This window comes from Oreochromis niloticus, linkage group LG18, assembly GCF_001858045.2.
Source record: "Oreochromis niloticus isolate F11D_XX linkage group LG18, O_niloticus_UMD_NMBU, whole genome shotgun sequence".
Classification (NCBI taxonomy): domain Eukaryota; kingdom Metazoa; phylum Chordata; class Actinopteri; order Cichliformes; family Cichlidae; genus Oreochromis; species Oreochromis niloticus.
Genome location: NC_031982.2, coordinates 31,470,533 through 31,496,257, shown reverse-complemented (window position 1 = coordinate 31,496,257; position 25,725 = coordinate 31,470,533). Strand labels below are relative to the sequence as shown.

Here is a 25,725-nt window from a genome sequence, read left to right as displayed (position 1 = left end):
GCGTCCATCTCACCTCTGGGTCTACAGCAGCTTAGAATCTCAGCTAGCCAAACATGTTCGTTGATCTGTGGGAAGAAACTCAAACACAGGCTGTCCAGTAACAATAACATGAATCACTTGTAGTGACATTTGTCTTATTTCTGTACTGTTTTATTGCACAGTGTTTATTAAAGTTCATTTTAAAGCTGGACTAAGTGATTTTTACCACTAGTGGGCAGAAAAACAAGCATGACCCACCAAGCTGTTCAAGCTTATTTCTTAGAAACCAGGCATGTTTAAAGTTTGGGCATAAACAGATCTGTTCCCTCCCTTTAGATTCATAGTATGGGTCTCTGATGAATGCTGAAGTTAAATATTGACTTTCTCTTTCTCTTTCAGGATGGGTGGAGACCAGCATCAAGCAGCTATTCTTCAGTCTTTTAACTTTGTCTGCTGAGAAACATCTGATTCCATTGTACTTAAAGAAGTTAACGTAGGTGTAGTTACATATACAGTATATAGTAGTAATTCCGTCTTTTACACGCACAGGCAATATAATGATAACAATAAAGCACAAACAAAAGACGTTACACTCCAATAAATGTACACACACACTAACACACAAACACACACACCTGACGTCACCAACCTGAACCACAACAACACAAGAGGCAGGAATGGAAGTGTGCAGCTGATTTAAGTTGAGACAATTATACAGGAAGCATGATGATTTGGTCTTTCAAAATAAAGGGAGAAAAAAACACATGCCAAAAAGAAATGCAGATAATTTTAATGATTGCTTAATTACAGGTATAAGAATGTAGAACCTAGGTTTCCAAATATAAAGTTACCACCCTTTGGTTAAAATAAGAAAAATTAATACAAATGATAGAAAATTGTTGTACATTTCTTTCTTTTAATTTCACCCCTTCTGTGCACTGTTCAAGAGCAGGACTACCTTTACTCAAACACATCACTTAAGCACAATTTTGAGTTACTTGTATTTTCATTTATACTTCTTTAAAAAATAACTTTCATGCTACTTTTTAATTGGTAATCATATGTTTTGTTACAGCATTTGTTTCACTTGTGTATCTTTGCTCTGTGAATAATAATGTAAACTACATATTCGTGATATAAAAAGTAATTTAATAAGACTGTATGATTTAAACGCATTAGTTTTCATTGCAAAAAGAACATTTAGACTATTTTCAAAAAGTGAATGCTTTATGAGACACTTATTTTGAAACCTCAGAACCGGACATAGCTCAGTAAAGTCTCCGCTTTACTTCACTCCCATCTCTGCTGAAGGAGCGGAGGGGCAGAGCGGAGGGACCCCGGTCGTTTTTCAATGCTGGGGAGCTGGGAAGCAGGAACCGCCGGAGGTGGGCAGGTGGCCGCGGCCGGCGGACCGCCAAGCCGGGATCAGGAGACCCTTCCCGGCCGCGCAGGGTGTCGCCTCACCGGCCTGGTCAGCTGGAGGCGGAGACCATGCAGGACTTCAGCCCTGTTTGCTGCAGCCAACGCGATGTTCGGGTAGGCATCATGACGCAGGGATATCTCACAGCACTGAGCTCCTGTTAATCAAAGAAAAATTAATTATGACTTTAAGTTAAATTTTGAATATACTGTTAAAAAAAACATGACATCCTAGTAATTCCACATTAAAGGCGTAATTATTTCATCTTTAGTCCTTTCTTTCTATTATATCTTTAAATCCTTTGATGTTGTTACTTTTAAATTCATCTGTACTTCGCACACAAATAATAATAATAATAATGATGACGATCTTTAAAAAGGGGTTGTAAATACTCTGCTACAACTGTTTTCTGTATTTTTCTTATATTTTCGGTGTGTTTGACGTCAGTAATATCTGTATCAGGGACATTGTCAAAACAAACCGCTACCACCATGAACAAACAAAAAAAAAATCATAATAATTTGGGACTTCCTGAGATGAAATTCGTCCAGGTTTTGTTTGTTTGTCTTAAAAAACATTTAAAACCCCAAATAGTGTTCATTTAATTTTGTTTGTATAAGTTGTATTTTTATATATTCCGGTATTGCTATACTGCTGCAGTGCTTCTGCTTAATGCACTGAAAGAGGATAGATAGATAGATTGCTGTTATAAAGTGTTTCTTACACAGATCTGTTATAATTTTGCATCCTGATTTTTTGAGTAAGGGAAGCAGAAAAGCACAAAATTGTGCCACAGGGTCATAATAGCCAAAGAATATGAGAATATTTTAGCTCCACAATAGATGGTGAGGTTTTTTTTTTAACATCCACTAATGTAAAATTATATATCCAAAAATGAAAATATAAAGCTTTATCATCTTGTATAAAACGCTGCAGTACAAAAATAAACATTGATCTGCTAAAACTTCCACAGAGTTAAACCGTGGAGAGCATCACAACAACCTGAGTGAGCTGCTGTGAGTCAAACTTTTGTTCTGTTTCCCTGCAGGTTTGTGGCCTTTGGCTCGTTTCGGGCCTACACCCTCCTAGCTGTCCTCCTGGCCCTGCTGGTCATCACGGTCACCACCCGAGATGTAATTCGGTCCAGATCCGCAGGTAACCCCCAAATGATCAGCCGATTAAAGAGAAGAATAACTAGTAAGGAACTGCCTTGCCTTAATCTCATAACTCTGGATCTTCAGTTATAACTTCCCCAAAACACATTTAAATACAAATACTGACACCGATCAAAGACCAACTGATACTAAAGTGTTTGTCAAAGTGCACAAGGTGTGTAAAGGTACTTTAAAAAGTTGCTTGAAATCAGTTTAAAAACTTTTAAGTGATGACTTTGTGTCCCAGGAGTCTGTGTATTATGTGACAGAGACATCAAGTGATGCTGAAATAGGGCCAGGCTGCACTCTTGTGTAATATCACTGTGAACCAAAAGCTGGTGCAGGGCGTCAGCGTCGCATCCAGAGTTTGAGAAAATGGACAGATTATTGTCAGGACCACTTTTGCTGCAGATGTAGTAATAGCATAATAATGTATGCGGGGCCTTTGTGGGAGTAACCAACCCCTGATAATTAAAAAGAAGACAGACACTGAGATTAGAAGATGTAAAAAAATAAAAATACCCTAATTATAGAAAATAATGAATGATCTATTACAACCAAGACTGTAAAGGTGGAACCCAAGTACAGGGCAAAACCAAATAATTTTTACTAATCAGAGATCTTAATAGTGTGTAAAGGAGGTTGAAGCTGGTTTTAGTGGGATAAGAGTGTAAGAAGCTGAGGTAGTCAGAGGGAGAAGCAGACTGACGGGCAGCTGGGTGATGTTCCTGAAGAAGAAAAAATGGAGAAAGCTTTGTGATAAGAAATATTAGAACAGATTTGCTACAATTAAGTTCTAATTTGGTGTTATTACTGAGGTAGAAACTGCATTGTGGCGAGGAATGGTTGGAGAAAACGTTAACACGGTGGAGATGATGGAAAGCAGATGAACAGGTTGGGTGAGGCTGATTGTTGGCAGGTGTGCAGGATGAGCAGAGCTGGGAGCCAGGTATAAGGGAGACCTCGCCCACACCCATCCACAACAAAAACACAGACAGACAGACAAACAAGGGGGGAGGGCACCAAACAAACACAAGACAGAGAAAAAAGGAAGCACCAGGGAGTGTTTAAGGGGAGGATTGTGATGTGGCTGTAGCACAAACCTATAAACTAACAGGACTGTTGACAAGAATATAAAACATTTGCAAAAAGACGCATCGAATGAATGAGGAGCTCTGATTTTCTTTTAAAGCTGTCAGAGAATGGAGGAAGCTTCCTGAACACCTGAAAACTAGCATACATTTCTACTCTTTTTCCCCCTGATGTTATAGAGAGGCTTTTATATATTATTTAGATGTATTTGATATTTATGAGAGAGGGTGATGGATATATGGGATGTGGATACTGTCTGTGGTTTTGAAATAACTGGTAAATGTTTGGTCTATTATGTTGAATTGTCAACAGCATTTTTATTACTATAATTTATTTATTGACGATGTCTTTTTATATATTTCTATTGCAGGGACTGCGGATAAAAAATAGCTAACAGCTAAATCTGATACAGTGGATCTTTTTTATTAGTAGATTAATGTTTTTTTCCATCCCTGACAAATAAAGAGGAAAATTAAAATGAAATAAATAAGCCATTCAGGTTAAACCCAAGATGTTCCCTCACCAGAGTTATAAATGGCTGCTTTGAAACCAACCAAATCTATTTGGTTCGGATGTTTACGTGATTGCAGCTTCATCCTGGCTCATTAGCCCGATGAGTAAGGATGAGACATCATCTTTCATGGCGGATAGTGACTCATCAGCCTGACTGTTGCTCACAATTACACTTTAAACACATTGGACTCCTGATGTCAGCAGTTATTTAAGTTTAATGTTATCAGTATAGTTTTCTCTTTGTAGAAAACTTTCATTATCATTACCTAACACTTCTATTAAAGAAATCTGTTTTTGCATACTTCACGTCATTAAGTATAATTTCATAGCATCACAGTAATCATTAGCACTATATCAACACGCAATAAAAGCATTATATCCCATTAACCTGTGGTTGGAAACATGAAAAGGGACTTTGTTAAGCATTTATTTCATCTACAAATTATGTTTCTTTTAACATTATTTTATTACATGGTTGTTATATTACATTAGTGCCCAATCATAGCTTGTGGTAACTACATTACAGTTTGCTCCAGCCATTTTTTCATTGTTTCCATCCATTCATTTTCTACCACCTATCCGGGTTTAGGGGATATTCTTACTGTCACCACCAACAGCTCGATAGGTGAGGGCAGGAATGTAGATCATCCAATAAATCAATAGCTAAGCCTTCAGGCTCAGCTCTCTCTTTGCCACAGTTCACCGGGACATCACCATCCGTCTGCCAGCTGCCTGCTTTTTATTGGTACTGATGTTAGTAAACTGCTACAGCTGACAGATATCAAGAAAATAACTAAAATGTAACAAAGAAACTTTTTTACTGTTTCTGTAGTGGGTGTGAGCGCGTGAGTGCTGATGAATAACACATCTGGGTTTTTTTTTCACAGGAGCTCAGTTATGGCACAGCATGACAACAAGGTAAGACATTTAAGTGCAGGTGATTGTGATGTGCAGGTTTGTTAATGTTGTTTGTTTGGTGAAAATTACAATGGGAGTGTTTGGATTTTAAAACATATCAGAGACGCAGGGCTACTCTGAAGGAAGAAATCTTCATATTGGTGAAGATGCTAATGCGGTATTCATTGTTTCCTGAACCTGAAGGCATCCATAGGACAGTGAAGTCAATTTAAACAACGAAATTAAGAACAAACATATCTGCATCAAGCTTCTGCTCAGATCTGATCTTAGATGCTGATTTAAACGATGTCTGACACAACTTGTTTTTCACAAACTGAAAGGTGAAGAGGATCCTGGCTGAAAAACAAAAAGTTGGTCAGCTTAAATTGTTGATATCACATGAAGGAAAGTTTAATTGGATGTTTGTGACTCCTGAAATCAAGTTGATGTAATCAGCTTCAGTAATCAGATGTCTCACTCTGTTGTTCAACTGCAGAAAGAATCGACTCGCAGCAGTGTGGTGCCGTTACACAGTGGAGCTTCATGAATCACCTCTAGCTATGATCTCTTTTTGAGTTTGGACATATGCACAATATTATGCCAGAAACTGAATTTTAACTAAAACTGAACCTGTAATGCTTGTAGCACCAAGAAATAAATAAATAAGAAATAAATAAACTCCCAAAATCCAAAACATTTACCAAACAGAGCCAGGGAATATAAATACCAGGGATAACTAGGAATGTAATTCTTAGGGAACACACAGCAACGAGACATAACAATGTAGGCGATGTGACAAAGGACAAAGGGACGACTGAGACAGTACAGACAGCTAATGAGGCAAATGAAAAAAGGTGGAGAACACAGTTGAAGAAAACATAACAAGAGAGAACAACAAATACCAAAATAAAACAGGAAGTAACAGAATGGGGAAACAAGATTGTTATTGTCTTTCTTTGTCTCGTGACAAGTTAAAGAGATTAGACTGGAACAGAATAGGGAACAAAAGGGAACTAAATACAAAATACAACTGAAAATTTGCAGTTGTAAACATAAGTGAATAAAAACTCTATTAATAGTAAACTAAACACTTACAAAAAATAGGAAACAAAGCTCATAGTGGATTCTCAAAAACAAAAATTAAATTCACCTTTATTCATATGGTGCTAATTTACAACAAACGGCTCAAGGTGCGTTATTCTATAAGGTAAAGACCCTCTAATATATTAGAAAGAATCCCCAAATGTCACATGACCCCCAATGAGACAAGCACTTGGCAACAGTGGGAAGGAAAACTTAATTTTAAGAGGAGGAAACCTGGTTGGGGAATCATCAGTTCACAAGAAATTCAAAACTCAGGGACCATGACATATATTTACCTGAAAACTACATGAGCCCATTGCCCTGTTTTCTAAAAACGTGAATATGCTGGTGTGTTGCTGACTACTTGTGCAGGTGCAGATTAAGCCAAGTAATACAACACAAACAATCTTTTATTGAAATGGATTTCAGTCTCTGGGGTGTGAAGGAGTTAAAGCCTGCAGTCACAGTTACAGAAATGTCACACCAGGCATTTCTGCTGATTTGTGTTTGCTGCTGTCACACGTTCCTGTGCAAATATCATGCACTAATCAGTAATCAGGATACAAATGTTTATCATGTATACAGGAACCTGCAGCAGCAGGTTTCTCTGCAGACGTAATTTCCTGGATATAACCAGGATAAACCTCACAAGCAGCATGACCATGTAAACACACTCGATGAACTCAGTTATTTTTTACAATTACAAAATCACACAGGAGTTTTGGGCTGAAGATGCATTATTCTATACTGCTACTCATTAAATGCTTCAGCATATTTCAGTAATTATTCGTAGGTTGTATTTGAAACATTGAGTTACGTTGTGAAGCTTCAAGCTGAGTGTTCACAGTGTTCACTGTCAACATCCCAGCCTTTTCAGACCAGCCCTCAGTGGCTGTCATTGTGAAATACTCATAACTTCATTAGTCACTTCATCATGAATGGAGATTTAAGACATCCATGCTTCATAGACTGTCTGTGTAATGAAACCTAGAAAAAGTCTGTATGACCTCAAAGGACAAGGTGGTGTTTTGATACCATTGATTTCAATCATTTTATTTCACATATTAGATGGGCTGCTGTAGTAGATCTTTAACAAAAGACTTAAAATCATCCGGCTTTTGCAGAACTTGAATTTTCAGGTCTCATAACTTTTGAGTAGTCTTTGATATTAATTGGCACCTCCTCCGATTGGCAGTGATTGAAACCTTTATTCCAAAGTTTTTTAAATTGTTGCCTCTGGTGGGTTACTTCTGCAGCTATCCCTGCTTTCACAGATGCACTGCAGCCTTGACTTTTCTGAATGTCACCTAACAGAGGTCCATGTGACAATGCAAAATTCCAAAACAGTCAGACTGGACACTGGCTGGCAGATTGCTACTGCAGCGCTAACAGTTGATCACCTGTGTCCTACTTCCTGCATCATTCAGTTGTTTGTAGTTTGAAGGTGATTTTTTTCTTAGTAAAAAGGTCAAAGGTAAAGGACAAAATCCAAGGAAAGGAACAGTTGCAACATCCAAGGTGCATTTAAATAATGAGTTTAAAGACGATTAAGTGCGTTATTAAAGGTGAGCCAAGGCTAAAACTTAAGCTTGTGGAAAAAACAAACAAAAAGCAGGTTATATAATGTTCTGCTTAAATAACTTCAGATTCTGAGTCCATTTATACCTCTGAAATGCTTCTTATACATGTCTGCATGTGCTGAGGATATTTCAGAGGCATTTTCATTTAAAACTGGTAAAACATGATTTGTCAGAAACAAAGCAGATGCAAACTGAAAACGGGAACCTGTTTTATTTGTTACTCTCTAAAAGCTGTTTTTCTTGGCGCTCATGGTTTGGATGAGCAGATCAGCTGTGTCGATGTGCAGTGATTCTAAAACAACTTCTCTGCCTTAAATTTGAATAATCTCTTGTAAATACTGTATCATGCATGACTGAGTCCTCTGCGAGAGAGCCGGGTCTCGTCCTGACTCTCAGCTGCAGCCCTGCAGAGCTGATTGCTCACATATGACTGTCTAATTTAATCCCCCTGCTAATATCTCCTGTGTGTGTCAGACTAAACTGTGTGATTTGTCAAACAGTGAAACCTACAGTTTCATGACGCAGTTCATGCGCGTATCTTGTGATGCATGACTCAAATGCCTACTTAATTAGCGGATTAGTTGATCAACAGAAAGTAAATATATGGAATGAATTTGGTTCTTTTTGAAAGACAGGACATGCAGCTGGAAGGTATCAGATTAGGCTGTAATTAACCATTACTATAATCTGCATGTCCTGGAGTATGCCTTTACTATGAACAGAGCTGCATTCATGATCTGGAACCTCCCTCTAACTGCAAGCTTGTGACTGGCTGCTTAGTGTTGATACTTAGATAATCAGAGATGCCTAAACAGATTAATAGCAAACATGATCTGATATCATGTCGATGTTGTTCCTGGATCAACAAAGCTAATGTTGGTCCAGGTTGGACATTGCAAGTGACCAATGACATTGTAGTGATGTGATAGCTTTGCCACGTGTAAACACCATCACACCACACACCAAATCATAAACCCGAGGCCGTAACCCTAACCCTGACCCTACCACCCCATTTTTTGGATTTTTTTTCCTGAGTGGACATCGGCAGGTTTTTTCCCAAGTCACAATGATATGACAGCACAATGTGATTGGTCAGATCCAATGATGCTTCCGGACAAACATTATTATGTTGATCCGGGAACAACACCAACATGAGGATGTTAGACCCAATAGTCCATGTTTGTGCCTTTTCACTTAAAAGATTCTTATTAGAAACAGGTCACATTTTTTACACTGCATGAAACAGGTGCTGTAGATTACACAGATTTTTAGTTTTTCTCCACCTCTTCTTCATCTTCTTCTTAGTGGATCATCCACCTCCATCTCACCCAGTCCTTTGCATCCTCTTTTGTCACACCAACCATCTGCTTGACCTCCTACGCTACATCCATGAATCTTTTCTGTGGCCTTCCTCCTTTCTTCTTGTCTAGCATCTTCATCTTTAAATCCTTTGTCCAACATATTCACTGTCCCTCCTTTGCACAGGTCCAAACCATCTCAGCCTTGTCTCTCTAACTGTCAGTTAAACACCTCAACCTGAACTGTCGAAATACCCATTCTTTCTAATCTTGCTCACTCTGGTGACTCTCAGTGAAAATCCCAGCATATTTAAACCTGCCAGCTCTAACTCTGCCTCCTGTCATTTTGTCAGTGTCTCCAAACCATGCATGACAGCAGGTCTCACTACCATCCTTCCCTTCACTCTTAAAGCTATCTTTCTGTCACAAATCACCCTGACACTCATCTCAGTTTTAAGTTTTTGATTTTTAAAATTTTTGGAGAACCCTGGGTTTGAATCCAGTCTGGGGCCTTTCTGTGTGGTTTTTGTGTTTGCGTGGGTTTTCTCCGGCTACTGTGGCTCCTCCTCCCAAAGTCCAAAGACATGGATGGTGTTAGGTTAATTACTGATTCTAAATTTGCTGTAGGTGTGAATGTGAGTGTGAATGCTTGTCTGTCTCTCTGTGTGTGTCTCTCTCCTGTGATGGAGGGTGAGCTCTTCAAGGCACACCCTGACTCTCGCCTTAAGACAGCATAGTATAAGCTCCACACCCCCATTATCTGAATTAGATTAGTAGAAGAAACTGGATGGATGACCCCAAAAGGTTGATTCTTTTCATCTGGACGTAGCGTTTTCAGTGGGAGAAACGTTTCATCACTCATCCAAGTGACTTCTTCAGTCTCAGCTGACTGCAGGTTTCCTCAACTTTATAAACAGGACATTTGCACAATGACTGAAACTAGATCAATTGGCTGTGAAGTCAGTTTCTTGATCATTAATATGCAAATTTTCATGACCATTTATGAACAACCACTGATCAAACACCATTGACCATTGGTCATAAGTACCATTCACAGTTAGTTGGGTGTTCTGGATGTGGTGTTTAGAGCTTAATGGATGGCTTAAGGATGGATGACATTTTTCTCAAATAATTTTTATGAAGAACTAAACAAACAAACTTATTTACAAAACTGTTCAGTTGTTGTGAAGAAATATTTAAAAAATGTATCATAGAGAACTCGGTGATGAGCATGATATGATATGATATGATATACCTTTATTAGTCCCACAAGGGGAAATTTCATAAGCATGTTTTTATCCTTCTCTCCTCTCTGTAAGAAAACAAGAATCATTTCTTTACATGATTGTCTTTCCATCCCTATCCTTAGTTTTTTATTTCTGCCACTGGATGGAGCCTGAGCACACAAACATAAATTATTCAGTTTGTTTAGGCGACAGTGTGACTTTACAATTTCTACACATAACTTTAAAGATTAAATATTAATCTAATAGTGATACCAGTCATCTGTTTGTATTTTTCCATTAAAATCTGACACCCGAGCTTTGAAACTGTGACCTAGAGTTTTCAGACTGAAGGAAAATTGTTAAATAACAACAGAGATTTAAACTGCATTAAAATCTGAAAATAAGGTTCAAAGAAGGTATGTGTTGCTCATTTCCAAGTTCATATACATGTTCAATCAGTATTCTCATTTGTATCATATTCTGGGCCTTGGTACAGCCCGTCACAAACAGCACGTTTGAACAGAAGCTGGGTGGGACTTCTGCATTCTCATACAGAGGTGTGTGTCTGAGATCGCCATACTTTAGATATCCCCACTCACTGAACCCCCAGTTGAATAAGCAGAAGATAATGGATGGATAAATAAGAAAAGGAATAATAGTTCCCCTTTAAATAGCAACATTATTTGATTCAATATTTCAGGATACGTAACTGTAGAATAATTACTGTACAGTCCTTCACTGGTCAGATTTGGTCTCTTTCCAAATCTTTTTTATGGACTCTTGTTTTGTTATAGTGTTCATTAACTGTCGGTGATTAGATACTGTACAGTTTTATGTCACCAGTTACCCTCACCGTATGTTTATGTCACTGTGGAGCTAAACATACGGGTAGGGTAAATGATTACTGCTGTAAGAATCTTTAAAGGAAAAAGCCGTGTGATCGTGTTTTAAAAGGAAATTCAGACGATTTTCTTCTTTGTCTTCTTCTTATATAAAGTTACACATAAACCTGCTCAGCATGAGCTGAAAACAAGTAAATATACAGTCGAGTTCAAAGAGAAAATCCTGTCATCCTTTATGTAAATAATCAGAAAATTTGAGGATTTACAAGCAATTCAAAAAACTATAAGCGATGACATCAAATTTTGGAATTAGTGGTATTGATCATGGTTTATTCTTTGTTCTTTTACTTTGTACTTTCTGACAGTTCCCATTTATTTGAATTGTTCATTAAAGTACCATTCAGTGATTGTTCTTTATAAATACCATGATAAAAATGAAAATTTTGGCATTGAATACATTAAATAGAAATATCTTAATGCACGTTCTCAGAGTTTGCGGTGCTGAGCCATGACCCATTTGGCAGTCTGTTTTGTGACCAGGTGGTGATGGCGTTGAAGGGGGAGTCACATTGGTGAGCTGGTTTACACGCTCATTTCAAATGGTGTTAGTGGTGCAAGGGGCGGGGGTCGTCCGTTACTCGATGCCGGCTCTAAAGGTTCCGTGGGATTCAGCGGAGGTGACAGGGATTTGTGGGCGCCAGGCTGGATGCAACACATCTGAGTTATATAACAGATAGTCGGGTGAGTCCAGGTCAGGGGCAGTTTACACTGTACTTGAAAGTAAAGTGACACAAACCTCACACGCTGCATTTTAATATCATCGACATAATAATTGTGTCATTTCAGTTATAGTTCACCCAACTGAACCAAAATGATTAATAAATAAAGGTCCACTTGTAATCTTCATTTGGACTTTTTTCACCCAGTTTCTGACTTCTATGTATTCAGTGTTTGAGTCAGTGGCGCTGATCAACAACTTTTGGTTGAAAAATGTTAATAGTGTGACAAGTACAGCTGTAGCTTGAAGTTATACTCATGTGCATGAATTTCATGTTAATTTTGGGCTTTTAATGATTTCTGAAACTGTTCTCTTTCCTGGGTGGAATGATTGCACAGCATACCTCTTTAACGACTTTAAAAAACAAGAATTGGAAGCACAATTTTGCATTTTGGGGGGATTTTCTCTAATTCACACAGGGTCAAAGTATAAATACATGCCCACTAATATTTGCCAAAAAGTTAATTCTGTTCATCTGGCTGTAGTGTTTTTAATGGGAGAAATGTTTCATCACTCATCCAAGTGACTCTTGGCAGAATTGGTAGAATTCATTTATTTTGGTTGGTTACATAGCACAGATGTGAATTTTAAGCATAAAATTAAGTCTACAAATGTGCAGTAGGGTTGAAATTGGGACTATGGGAAGACTACTCCAGAAGCTTAATGTTAGCCTACTTTATCAATTTCAAAACCAGTTGTGATGTTTTTCTGGGATCATTTTCCTGTTGGAACATGCAGCTGTGTCCAAGTTGCAACTGCCTCATAATGAATGTGAGTAAATGTCTGACCAAAACTGTACCAACTGTACAACAGTTACATCAACATCACCTTTTGGTTTGTGGACTTAAATTTTTTTGGGGTACGAAGTGGCCATATTTGGATGAGACTGTGCTGCATGAAGATAGCTGCTAATTTGTGCTAAGTATCAGACTAATAAATAATTGGAGATCCATAATTGTATCACCAACGTCTTGGACTGGCTAGTTCTCCAGACTCCAGACATTTGCGTCACCACAGTTCTCATTTCAAGATGCCTACTTTTCTTACATTAATTTAAAAAATCCAAAAAGGTAGAGTTATAAAAATATTTTCCACTGTGCAGTTGAATTGACGGCATAATTTACTTAAAGAGGTTTTTTAAAATGTTTTTTTAATCAAACTATAAACATGTTCATTTTTGCAGTGAATTTAGTAATTTCAACAGTCTTGTGGGGATTGATGTACTTTGGGACAGCCTCAAGTGGCCATTAGAGGAACTGAAGTTTTTAGCACTGATATGTTGGCTTTATTTTTGGCTGTAGTGTGGACCTCAGGTCTCAGGTGATTGCACTAAATTTTTGCAGTACATTTATCTATTTATGTTGGGAGCTTGGATTGTTTCAGATTTCTTTTGCCCTTATTTGCATATCTACACTTCCACAGTCTGTCTTGTACTCTGCCTCTGTCTGTCTCTGTGGCATTTGGCTGGTAGGATGGGATTGTGTTGTTGCCACCTGCTGTTGTCTGTCAGAGCTGTCTTGTGGGTAATTGTACATCAGGCACAGAGCACGTCTCAGGCAAAGGCTTGCAGGAGATTAGGTGCTGACCCAAAATGTGAGCTGACAGCTGGGGAGTGTGAGCCAGCCACGTATATCTACGTGTGTGTGTGTGTGTGTGTGTGGAAAGGGGGGGTGGAGGGGGCATGGGAGGGCTGTTGATAACTGTAAAAATAATGTAGCAAGTAATGTAAGTAAAAGTTGGCATTTATTTTAGTCATGTTGTGTGAATGGTGAATGTTAGTTTCCTTTTCACTCTCGTGTGGTCTCCACGAACTCCTGAGGAACATACGCTTACATGCTAAAAGTATTCACTCACCCATCCAAATCCAATCACTTCCATGGCCACGGGTATAGAAAAACCAAGCACCTAGGCAGGCAGACTGCTTCTACAAACATTTGTGAAAGAATGGGTTGCTCTCAGGAGTTCAGTGGATTCCAGAGTGGTACCGTGATACCTGCAAAACAAGTCCAGTTGCGAAATTTCCTCGCTGCTACAAGTTATTGGCATTATAACAAAGTGGAAGCAATTACGAACAACAGCAACTCAGCCATGAAGTGATAGACCAGGTAAAATCATTGAACAGGGTCAGCGAATGCTGAGGTACATAGTGCACAGAGTTTGTCAACTTTCTGCAAATTCAGTTGCTACAGACCTCCAAACTTCAAATGGCCTTCAGATTAGCTCGAGAACAGTGCATAGAGGTCTTCATGGGATGCTTTTCCATGGCCAAGCTTCTGCATCCAAGCCTTACATTACTGAGCGCAATGCAAAGTGTCAGATGCAGTGATGTAACGCACGCCACCACTGGCCTCTAGAGCAGTGCAGATGTGTTTTCTGGAGTCACAATTCATGCTTCTACTTCTGGCAATCTGATGGTTGAATCTGGGGTTGGCGGTTACAAGGAGAGTGTTGTGGGGTGGTTCTTCAGGAGTTGGACTCGCCCCCTTATTTCCAGTGGAAGGAACTCTTCAGCATACTAAGACAATTTGGACAATTTGGGGATGGCCTCTTCCTGTTCCAACATGTCAAAAAAGACATGGATGAGCGAGTCCTGACCTCAACCTGATAGAATGCCTTTAGATGAATTAGAGGAGACACTGTGAGTAGGCCAGGTTGAACATCAGTATCAGCATGTGCTTCTGGAAGAAAGATTCCCATAAACACTCCTAAAACTTGTGGAAAGCCTTCCCAGAAGAGTTGAAGCTGTTGTCGTTGTTTACTTTAACAGCTGACATTTACGTGTGCCTGTCTGCTGTTTGGTGCTTAGTGGGTGTAATAGCTTATTTGGTAAAACCTGCTTCCTGCTGCACCTGGAAGGTCATTAACACAAGTCAGGCTGAGCCACACAGCAGAACATAGAACCAAAACAGAGAGATAACTGTGATTGCTTCAATAGGATTTTTTTTGTTTCTCAGGTTTATCATAATATCAATATGAGAACTATCCAGTGATCAGCTTTAAAAAAAAGCCCAGCACACACAGGTGTTTTAAATTATCCCAGCTTTGTGGATTTGTGGAGCCAAGAGTTACAGGATGTAAACTAATGCCAAATCAATAAAACTGGTATTGGGAAAGTGAAAGAACTGTTGGTCAAGCATCATGTCAGTGCCATTTGTGTGTTTAAATGATGGCGCTTATAGATGTAGACGAATGTCATGCGACACATACGAATTTGTGTTTGTGGCGTTGGCTTCGAAGAAAGACTCAGTGCTGTGCTACTCTGTGTTCCCACAACAACTGCAAAGTTTCTTAAGAGTTGTGAAACCTGAGTGCAATGTGTGCCTAATTACTTACTGTGCGTATGTGTTTGTGAGTGACTCAGCTGTTTCCACACTGCCGGAACAGATTCAGACGTGACAGGGAGCACTTGAACCAATCAGATCGCTTGGGATGGAGTGGGTGTGTTTCAGAGTGCCTGCTCTGATTGGACCTGGGGTCCGCTGGAGTAAAAACAACACATAAACCAGCTATGAGTGTTTCATCACAGTCAAGTGATGTGATTAAGTCATGTATAAAGAATAACAGTGATTACATCAAAACTTTGTTGCTTTTCCTCTTAAAAGTAGTTTACCAAGTCGAATGTTTTAAAGAAGAAAATTAGCAAAAGTTGTTGCCAAAAATGTAATTGGAAAACTACCTCTGGTTTTGTCTATACTACACAGTAAACATATTATTTTTATGATAATTCCATAAAAATACTCCAAAAAGGTACAAATAGCACAAACACGGTTAAGAAATCCAGTTCAGGTGAAGCCTGCTGACAGCTACACCTTTCTGTCTCAGTCAAAGCTATAATAAATTGGTCAAAATTATTTTTCGTACTACACCGTAAACACGTTTCTACAGTAACGTCTTGTCTTTGGAGCCAGCCTGAAGTGGTCTTTACATGAACTTCTTTTGACTCCTGGATGTTGCTTCTTGGGTTAAACACCCACACAAATACAAAAGCAGGGAAACTATGTGTCCATAAGTGACAGTGAATTGGGGTCGAGGCCCACACAATACTGAAAGGAAAAGGGCATGACAAGCGTCAGAGTTTCCCTTCAGCTAAAAGTTTTGACAGCATCGATCAACACACAGACAACATTGTGTTTCTTCTCATCTGTTTGTCCAGTGCATATCGCTGAAACATGAGCAGGTGTGTTTAGGAGACCGTTGTTGTGGGATCGGTGTTGTTGATACAGGCTGTTGTTGCCCCCCACCCCACTCCACTCAACCTCACCCAAACCACCCCAACCTAACCCAACCCCATCCCTCTGTACTCCTGATGGCTGCCGGATGGAATGTAGTGTGACTCGGTTATTTTTAGACGGGGTCACTTGAAATACTCCAAGCGGGGCTTCATTGAGGATAAACAGAAGCTGCTCTCGTGCAGTGTGTCACACTTAAAACTTGAGTTTACCTCAAGCCTAGGTTTGCATTTTGTAACAGCTGTAAAAAAATTAAAGTGTTTCTTTTTTTTCTACCTTCATCCGTGATCCAGTTTTTACCTGGCAGTTTTTGTTGCACCATTTAGCCCTCTGAAGGTGCCTGAAGACCTTGAGATGTCTCCTGAAGACCATGGGGCAGGATTGAGGTACGAATTTGTGTCCTGGAGAGGAAGCTAGAGTAGTTTTAAGGAGCAATGACTGTCTGGTCTGCTCACCCAGATCCATTAGAAACAATTTAGCTGTTTTTACAGTCTGAAACATGCAGATATTTGGAAAGTTTTGCTTGTATTTGTCCCTTTATTGTAGGCTTGAAAATGCATGGATCTGAGATTTATTTATTTTTTTTAGCAAAAATGAAGGAGATGATGTAGCACTTTTAACTGAACATCTCAAGTTCTTTAACAAAAAACTGAAAACATGAGAACATATTTTTATTTTTGGGGGGTTGGGAGGGTGACCTGAACTTACTAAAGAATCGCAACGTAAAGTTAGTTCATACTAGAATTATTAAATTTATAATACATTCAACTGTTGATGTCAGTCTGAATAAACAAGCACCAAAGAACAAATGAACTTTGAAAAGTTGTGTCATTGGGCCATGTCTGTCTGTTACACTGGTTTCTTATATTACTTGTTTGTTTTGGCTTCTTACGCAGACACATGCAGACTGCCCTTTCACAAAGGCATTAACTGTAAACTCGATCAGCCGGGATTCTGATTTCTCACTCTGTTAATATCAGTCTTTTTATCTGTGTGTCTCTACGCAGAACTTATTCAGATATTAGTTGCTTCAGAGTCAGGTTTTCTGTGGTAAATACCCACATAAACGGGGGGTGGGAGGTCATTAATAAACCCCTCCTTCCCAGTCACAAGTGAAGAGCTGAGATGTTTTTGCCGCCATTCTTTGCATTGTTTGTCTTTCTATTTTTAAACTGCCGTCACCGGGCTTGTTAGAGGCTCAGACGTGCCGCTTTTCCTGTTGTTTCAGAGATTGCTGATTGTCTAAAAAGTGATATCTGCCCAACAGCTGCTCATGTGATGGTTCTATCTTCATTCCCCAGCTGGTTGCAAAGTTTTCAGCAGAAATTGGCCTTTTAGTTTTTATTGGACTGTTGCCTGAATCCTTCATACATTGTGACTAATGATGACACACCAGTGGATAACGGTGCTCAGTGGTGGTGTGTAATAGTCTGGGGCAATGAAACATGATATAGTCTTTTCTCATTAGGTATCCAGAGTGCATGGGGCAGGAGTTTTGAGAATGCACATGTTGAAAGTTGACTATTACTTTCCTTTAAGTTGTGTAAACACATTTTGGTTAAATCTAAAGTCAGAAACTGATGAGATGTAATTCACTTGAAAATCCTGCAGACAGAAGCTACCCAGAAGTGTGAACATATACCCAATATTTATAGTTTTGGGGAGTGGAAGGCTGGGTCAGTGTCTTAAAATGTGTTTTTTTCCTTTCCCATTGAGATGTTATGGTGTGTTTACTGACATCATTCCTGTTGGTTGGTTGGTCCTCTCAGTTGTGGACCAATCACACATTTTCCAAGTCTGCTTCTAAGGAGTATGGGTTGTTGGTGCGCTCTAGTGCAATGTCTGGATAGACAAGTCTGATTGGTCATCTTGATAAAAATCGAACAATGTTATTAACGTCGCCTGTCGGTATATATAAATGAGGATGAAAGATGGCTACTTGCCACCAGCTTACTTGTTAACGTGAAAAGTCAACGATCAAAACACCATGTGTGTTACTCTGCTCAGAGAAATGGATAGATTTTAGCATTTCTTTAAAAGCGTTTTGGTTTGTTCCTTCACTTCTTGTGTCATGATTGCAATGAAGATGATGAGGTGAAGATAAAGGGTAGTGTTAACAAGTGTTAATGAACAGATTTCAAGATTTTAGCATGTATTTAGAAGGAATATAGTGTGGCAAAATCACACCTAGCTTCCCTTCTTCAGCCTTAATGCAACAACAGAATTAAGAAAATCCCATGAGCAGAAAGTTTGTCTGTCTGGTGACCCCCACCAGAAAAGTCAAGATCAAAGTAGGTCAAAACATCTGCTGAATGTGCATTCATTTCTCAGCTGATTCAAATATTACTGTAAAAGTCAAGCTGGATGGAAAACTAAATGGGATTTACTAATTTCAGAACAAGCAATCATCCACATGGCACTGGATCGCATCACATCCAAGAGGTCTCTGTGTCAGCTGTAAAGCTGGATTTGCCAAAGAAATTACCAAGCAACAAGCTCAAACAAACAAATGTGGTGAAACTTTACAGAAGAGCTGCATGTCTTTCTAGGAAGATGTCTGGCTTTCGTGGAATGGATAAATTCTTACCTTGTCAGCCCATCCGTGTTGCTATAATTGCTTCGCAGTTTTACTGTCACATGTTCAGCACTCCATCTTGCCTGTAAAGCAAACTCCTACAGGGCGCTGGAAGTCGAGAGGGGATCAGCAGGTTGAGTTTTCGTCATCAGGGTTATGTGAGACAAGGTTGGGTGTGTGGGTCAGATGGGTGTAAATGAGATGCTGTCGCTTCTTGTGGCCTAGGTGCCAAACTGAAGCATGATTGTGGGGAAGGAGAATTGGACTGAGCTGTAGATAAAGTGGAAGTTTAACTGATAAGTTCTGGCTGTTTAATTTCTATGGTTGAACTAGAACAGTTTTGCTTTTTTAACATAAATACAGGGTGTTTTTGGATCGTAGCGGATTATAAATTTATACAGACAATTTGGATTATCATTTTGAGTCAATGCAAATGATCTATGTTGGGTCGGACAGTGTAATAAAAGTAAATATAACGACGAATTGGTGGAGTCCATCTTTAATGCTGGTCAAGGATGAAAGAATAATGGAGATGACTGCAAACATGGCACTGATTGTGTTAGTAAGCAAAAAAAATGAGGTTCTGGGCAGAAGATGGGTTGCAAAGTGGCTTGCAGAAGTGCAGCAACTGTCAGCAGCCTTTCACCATATGAGATTTACCAGTTGCATGCATAGGATGGTATCAGTTAAATCACCTTAGTAGTCAAGTTTAGTTACTTTAATGCTCTGTTTGTGAGACGGTAGACAGAGGAAACTGTGAATATGGAGTTAAAAGCTGTGCAAGGAAAAGAGAAAACCAACCTTGGTGATGATAGTTTCCAGTATTAGCAGCTGCCAGCAAATGCTAATTTGCAATACTTAGGCTGAATAAGCTTTTCCTAAAGACCTGCCAAGAATAGGGATAAATCTGGGATCTGTCAGAAATACCACATTAAGTCAGACCTTGCTGGAAGTAAAGAAAAAATTACAAATGTCAAGTCCCTTTTTCAGTATGTGCAAAATTTGTATCAAGTTGTACTCAGAAAGAAAGAACAAGCTCGTATTATTAGTGACAGACTTTCAGCGCAGGTCATTGGAGGTAAACATGTGGCCTTAAATTGCCAAATGCTGCTGAGCCACCAGGCTAAAGTAGTGATCCTACTCAATCATTCACTGGGATTACATCAGACTCAGAAAAGAGTTAGGTTCTGTGTAAAATGTAACACAGTCTACAAAACTGTCAGTATTTTGATATGAAGCCAACATTGGTTAACTGGTAGAAACCTGTTTAGCTGCTGTAGTAACCTGAGCCCCATCATCATTTCCCACCAGCTGTTTCCAGGACAGCTGCAACCACAGGACATGTAGTTTCCATCCTCAGCTGGATAAAGTAGGATATTTAATATGAGGAACATGGTTGAGACATTTCCAGCTTATACACTGGCAGTGACAGATTAATTTGGTCTGAACAACAGTTGAAATGTCTCTTAGTACACTATGGATTTATGTTTGAACTTGCAATGCTCTTGTTTATTTTAGGTTGGATGAGGGAGAGGCAATAACAACAACCTGAGAAATGAGTCAGTAAGCTAAATAGACAGCAGGAAAACAAGGGTAACAAGGTACAGGTGAATTTAATCAAACACTAAAGAGGACAGGCCAAATACCAAAGGAAGGAAGTGGAAACACAGAAAAAAAACATGAAGACCTAACCTTTAAAATAAAACAGGAAGTAAACCAAAAAAGAGACCAGAATAAACTTCGACAACGACGAGACAAAGGTGCAGGGTAGATTGATGCTTTCTTCTGCAGAGTGATTACATTTCATAGGTATATTTTGGTGTAAGAGACTGCTCACACTGAGTTTGAGATTTTTGTAATAACTGGCTCCAGATTTATGCTTTTCTTTCTGCAAATTTTTGCTATTTATTTCCATCATATTCACGAGAATATAGTAGGCTAAACAGCTCTAGAAGTAGTATTTTGCCCCCTGTTTGAGGTCATGAGAAAGCACATCAATCTGATTTAAGTCCAGATCTTGACTAGGCCACTACAAAATCTTTTTCTTTGTTTTTTGAGCCATTCAGAGGTGGGCTTGCTGGATCATTGTCCTGGTGTCAGCTTACATTGCACATACTGTCGTTTTTGGAGTAAAACAAAATACAATCAAAGAAATCTTTCTGGTGTTACATTATACACTAGTAGATGCTCATTTATCAGCTGAAAACATTTTAGCTTTACTAATATTACTGGCGCATTGCGTTACAGCCTGGGGAACTGAAAGTAGCTAAGAGAGGAAAGATGACTTTAGCTGCCTCATACTCATATCTATTTATCACACATGACCTACACATGAGCCACACCTGTGCCTTTCATAGCTGTTTTATATCTGAAGAGAACACGAGGGGCTGATAGTGGAGCTTAAATAGAAGGTGATGTTTGGGAGCTCCCATCCTGGAGCGGAAAGTTTTATAAATCATCAGGTGGCCGAGAATTCCCAGCAGTGCCACAGCATGGAAACCAGTTTCACGTCCCTATTCCCATCCCACACCTGTCTGCACAGTCATCGTGCCAATGTTATTGTAGGCTTACTAATTTAGACAATGACATTTGCATTGGAGTGGCTTTTTACTTGGACTAAAATTTATCAATGATCCTCAACGAAGCAGAATTTCAAACCTCTGACAGCAATGTAATCCCCTTCTTAGTTAGTCAAATGCTGGTCCTATTTTTAATGCGGAGTCACCGTAAAGTGTGTCAGCATGATCTAGTCCAGTCAATTTATTGGAGGGGACTATGAAAACAGACTAAAGCAGTAAATGCAACAGAACTAGAAAACTTTAAAAACACAGAACTCTGGGCAACAGACCCAAGACCATGACAATTTCAGCCTTTAATGTCTAAATTATGGTGGCTATTAGCATCAGCATCATTAGACCTCCAAATTTCCATTTTAGAGGCCCATTGTTCCAAGCACAGTCAGGAGTGTTATTAATTTAATTAACATTCCTCTGTCTTTGTCTCTTTATAGCTGGGAGATCATTGATTCAGGCCAGGACAGCCAGACTGGGGTCGGACCTCAGCTTACTGACTCCCTCAGACTCTTTCTGCAAGAGACATCAGCTTTCAAAAAGCAGAACCCAGGCAAGGTGAGGCAGAGACGACATACCTGACGTATGTCATGAACAAAGCATATATATATATATATATGTATATATATATTTAGTATAAGAATTAGTTAATAAATTATAGAAATCTGTATAAAACAGCATTGTTGGAAAATACCTATTTGCTTTATAACTTCACTGTCTCTACTTTGTGTCTGAAGCTGAAGCCGGGAGGGATTTTGCATATCTGTAAAAACACAAATACTAAAACATTTTAGTGTTTGAGGGAGAGTTTAGTTTGCAACTGACAGCAAAAACTTCTCTTTGTTTTTGCCTCTCTGTTTTAGTTTTGCCTGCTGGTTTGCAGTGTGTGCACTTTCTTTGCTGTCTTAGGACGCTACATTCCAGGGATCGTTATCTCATATATTCTAGGTGAGTCCTCAAAGATTTGCTCAACAAAAGGTCAAGTTATCAACTGAAAAACACATTTGAATCACATTTTTTTTGTCTGGTTTCTGAGAGTTATTTCACCAAATTGAGTGCAATAGCGGTGTGCCATCGGTATACCGTTAATTAGTGTAATAATTAGCAAATAAATAATGATTATTAAAGAGTCTACACATTGATACCCCTTGTGTTGTCCTCGGGCCAAAAATGGTCCCTAGGTGAATGGCAAACAAGTATATGGGAATCCCAAGGACAACACAAGTTAAACAACACATATGATGAATATCGCATGCTGAATTTGAGCTTGCTGAACACATTTTATTCTGCAAAATAAGCTGACATTGTTTTTTTTCTCTGTGAAGTGTTGGGTGTCTTTCTGTGGCCTCTGATTTCATCTCATGACATCAGCTCGTGGCTGGAGCCAGTTCTGCAGAAGCTGGACTTTGGCATCGGGGAGTTTTTTCAGAAAATCAAAGAGAACCACGGTAAATATCGTGCAATTTGTTTTTACTCATTATCCAAACAAGTACATGAGATCAGGAAGTGACTTACCATGTGTTTTTTTTTTAAGACAACCACCTGCCAAACTGCTGCAAACTTATATGACCTTCATTTTTCTATCATGCAGACCAAACCAGAACAAATCTTTAAAAACTTTAACTGAAGTTTTGTTGCAACTGCTAAATGTTACCTTTGGCATATGCAGTATGAGCCATATATCTCAACAACACATAACAAGCATAATGTAAGGGTCTGTTGTTTCTCCTCTGCAGTTCATTAAGACCTACCATTGCAAAGGTGATGGTGGGTTTTTTTGTTGTTTTTTTTCATTTGAGCCAAAGTCAGGTGTGCAGGTAAATTGACATTGAGGTCACAGCTTGACCTAGATTTGACATTATTGTGAAATGCTGCATAGCATGTAGGAACTATTGTAGAAATGTACACTGAATGTAGAGTAGATTTTTAATAAAAATGCATATTTAAATAGCGGGTAAACATTAAAACGATTTGTTATCATGTAAAAATCAGTTTACCTTTTTTATCCAGTATTTTGCCAGAGAACTAAATCAGTCTCATCCATGTTTTTCTTTTTTTTTTCTTTCAGAAAAGCGACTCCTGCAGGCTCAGAATGAGAAAGAAGGCATTGAGTCAGACCTCTCCTCTATGTTTCCAAAGGTTGGCTAATCATCTTAATCTAATTATGTCTCTGTTGACTGATAGCATCCAGTTAAAGCTAGTAAAATTCAGTACACGTGATCCACATCACCATCGTCAGCATGGGACAAATTCAATGGCAAGAAATGCTTTAAAGTTTTTCTCCTCATGCCAAACACTGAGCTGCTGGTTGAATTCACTGAGTGCACTTCCCTGTCACGCTCACTATTAGAGTGTTCAAATCACTGTGCAAATGTAATGAATGTAATGCAGAAAGAATATGTCGTATGCCTTGTAAACCTCAAGTGACTTCAGGATTCTGCAGTTTCATGCACTTAGTTGTTATGTGGCTTCATCTTTTAGTCCCGGATGTCACCACTTTGTCTGAGTCAACCAATTACCAGCTCAGATCTGGGTTTGCACTATAAAATCTGACGTCTGCGTGTGTCTCCCTCCCTCCAGCTCGACTCCACAGTGTGTAAAGAGATGTCTGTCTCGGACACAGAGGTGTCAGATGTCACATGGACAGACAATGGTACTTTCAACCTGTCAGAGGGACACACACCACAGACTGAGAACTCAGAAGGTAAGTTTCATTTGACAGCTCTTCTGACTGACACAGAGAGCTACTTCGTGTCTCACATATTTGGGTAACTGGTGTTTCTTTCTTTTTGTGTCGGGGCCACTTTGATCAGACCTTGACAGAGAAGAACCGTTCATTGGTGGCCTGCCTGAATTCCCTTCACTTGATAATGGCACGACCACCAATGGCGACGACGACGATGACCTCAGCCTCGGCCTTGCTTCACCTCCAACTCGGCTCCAGGATCCAATCAAATCCAAGCACGAACCTCAAGACCAGTCCACCAATGCCCTCGATTTGGTCAACCAGATGGCAGGTGAAGTTATCACCGCTGCAGTCACGGCTGCCATCCAGGAGAGAATAGAAGCAGCGGTCAGCTTCATGACACCAACTGAAGACCCCAAGCGGGCGAGACTCACAGAATCGAGCAGGCTGCTGGAGCTGACCGAGGAGTCGGACAGCGAGGTGGAGGACTTTGAGCTGCTGGACCAGTCAGAGTTGGAGCAATTGGAGGGGGAGCTTGGCCTCGGAGAGGAGAAGGCCAAAGCCAAAGAGGAGGTGCAGACCGACAGTCCCGCCTCTTCTGGCTTCTTGTCCAAACTCCTTAAACGCCACTGACGGATGAAAAGTTTGAAAGCAGATGGCGAGGTGTGGTTTCCAGAGGACATGTGGAGGGGAGGCAACTTTATAGAGCTGTGAGAACACAGAGTTTCAATTTAGCTTCTTCCTGTTAAGCAAACATCTACAGAACTGATCAGATAGCGCTGTCTTTTTTTAATCGAACCAGAGTAGCCCAAAGCTGAGACCACACCATATAGCCTAATAATGGCTGACCAAACTGAGGCCTCTAAGATGATTTCAGTAACTAATGAAAGATCCATGCTCATCTGAAAACAGGCATATGGATTTTTTAAATTTATACTTTTATTATTTGCTGGTCCAGCATGCCATTAGGACTGCAGCTGATCAATCTATCAGTCAGATGGAGGCTGGTCACTCACGTTTATAAGGCTTTATATGAATTTCAAATTAACACTGAATTGACATAGATGTAGTTTACAGGTAACAGTGTCACAATGTGGCAAGTGTGCAAAACTAGTGTAGTACAAAACTCTCACTAGAATATCTCTTTCCATTTTACAAATGCTGGTTTATAATATGATTTGTTATTCTTAAGTTGCAGGAAGGTAAACCCACAGTATGCACCTCCAGCCCTGGACCTAAAACAAATTAGGTTCCCATAAATCTAATTTGCATTCTCATTAATGTTGCAATGGAAAAATGTTATTTACTTAAATCTAACTTATCACAAAATCAGTCATAATTTTTATGTGAGACAGGATTCCTCAAACTGATAATCCAAGAAACAAAAGAGGAGCTCGGAATTTAGTTTACAATGAAACGTCTGTTTTAACCCAAACTTTGCTGAACCTAACAAAGTAGTTTAAAGCTTAAAAAAATGGGGACATTAAGATGAATACTGACTTCCCGTAAGACTCAAATCTTGTGACCTACTACTCCAGTACTGCTTCTTGAGTTGGTCCTTCACATAGAGCTGAGAGAAATTAGACATTTAATTATGCCTATGAGTCAAGTCACAGCAAGGATTAAGTCACCTTTATTAAAGGGGGCATGAAATGCTACACTATTGAGCCCTGCTCTAAAAAACAGACAAAGATGTAAAACTGTCTGTGAAGCTGGATTTAAGAAATAAGTGCTTAAAGTTAAAGTTTTAAAAACATGTTTGGCGCCATCTTCTGTCAGTACAGAACATGACGTCATGTGGTC

The 25,725-nt window shown here is 39.3% G+C and overlaps 2 protein-coding genes across 5 annotated transcripts in view; one reads left to right on the top strand and one right to left on the bottom strand.

Annotated features, from left to right (window-relative positions):
- LOC109195563 (tripartite motif-containing protein 16) overlaps positions 1 to 25,725 on the bottom strand; it is a 1,176,058-nt gene that overhangs the window by 153,006 nt on the left and 997,327 nt on the right. The gene's annotated exons all lie outside the window — the stretch shown is intronic.
- Positions 1,264 to 25,459, top strand: retreg1 (reticulophagy regulator 1). Of its 4 annotated transcripts, none has more exons than XM_019347797.2 (10): positions 1,264 to 1,515; positions 2,448 to 2,554; positions 5,046 to 5,076; positions 16,385 to 16,477; positions 21,677 to 21,794; positions 22,100 to 22,184; positions 22,562 to 22,684; positions 23,305 to 23,375; positions 23,817 to 23,940; positions 24,050 to 25,459. In XM_019347797.2, exons 1-10 carry the CDS (start codon positions 1,331 to 1,333, stop codon positions 24,553 to 24,555), a joined length of 1,443 nt encoding a protein of 480 aa, XP_019203342.1. In that variant the 5' UTR covers positions 1,264 to 1,330; the 3' UTR covers positions 24,556 to 25,459. The 4 variants fall into 4 exon arrangements, with proteins under 4 accessions (XP_019203342.1, XP_019203341.1, XP_019203345.1 ...); XM_019347796.2 differs by having other exon boundaries at positions 2,448 to 2,596; XM_019347800.2 differs by lacking the exon at positions 16,385 to 16,477.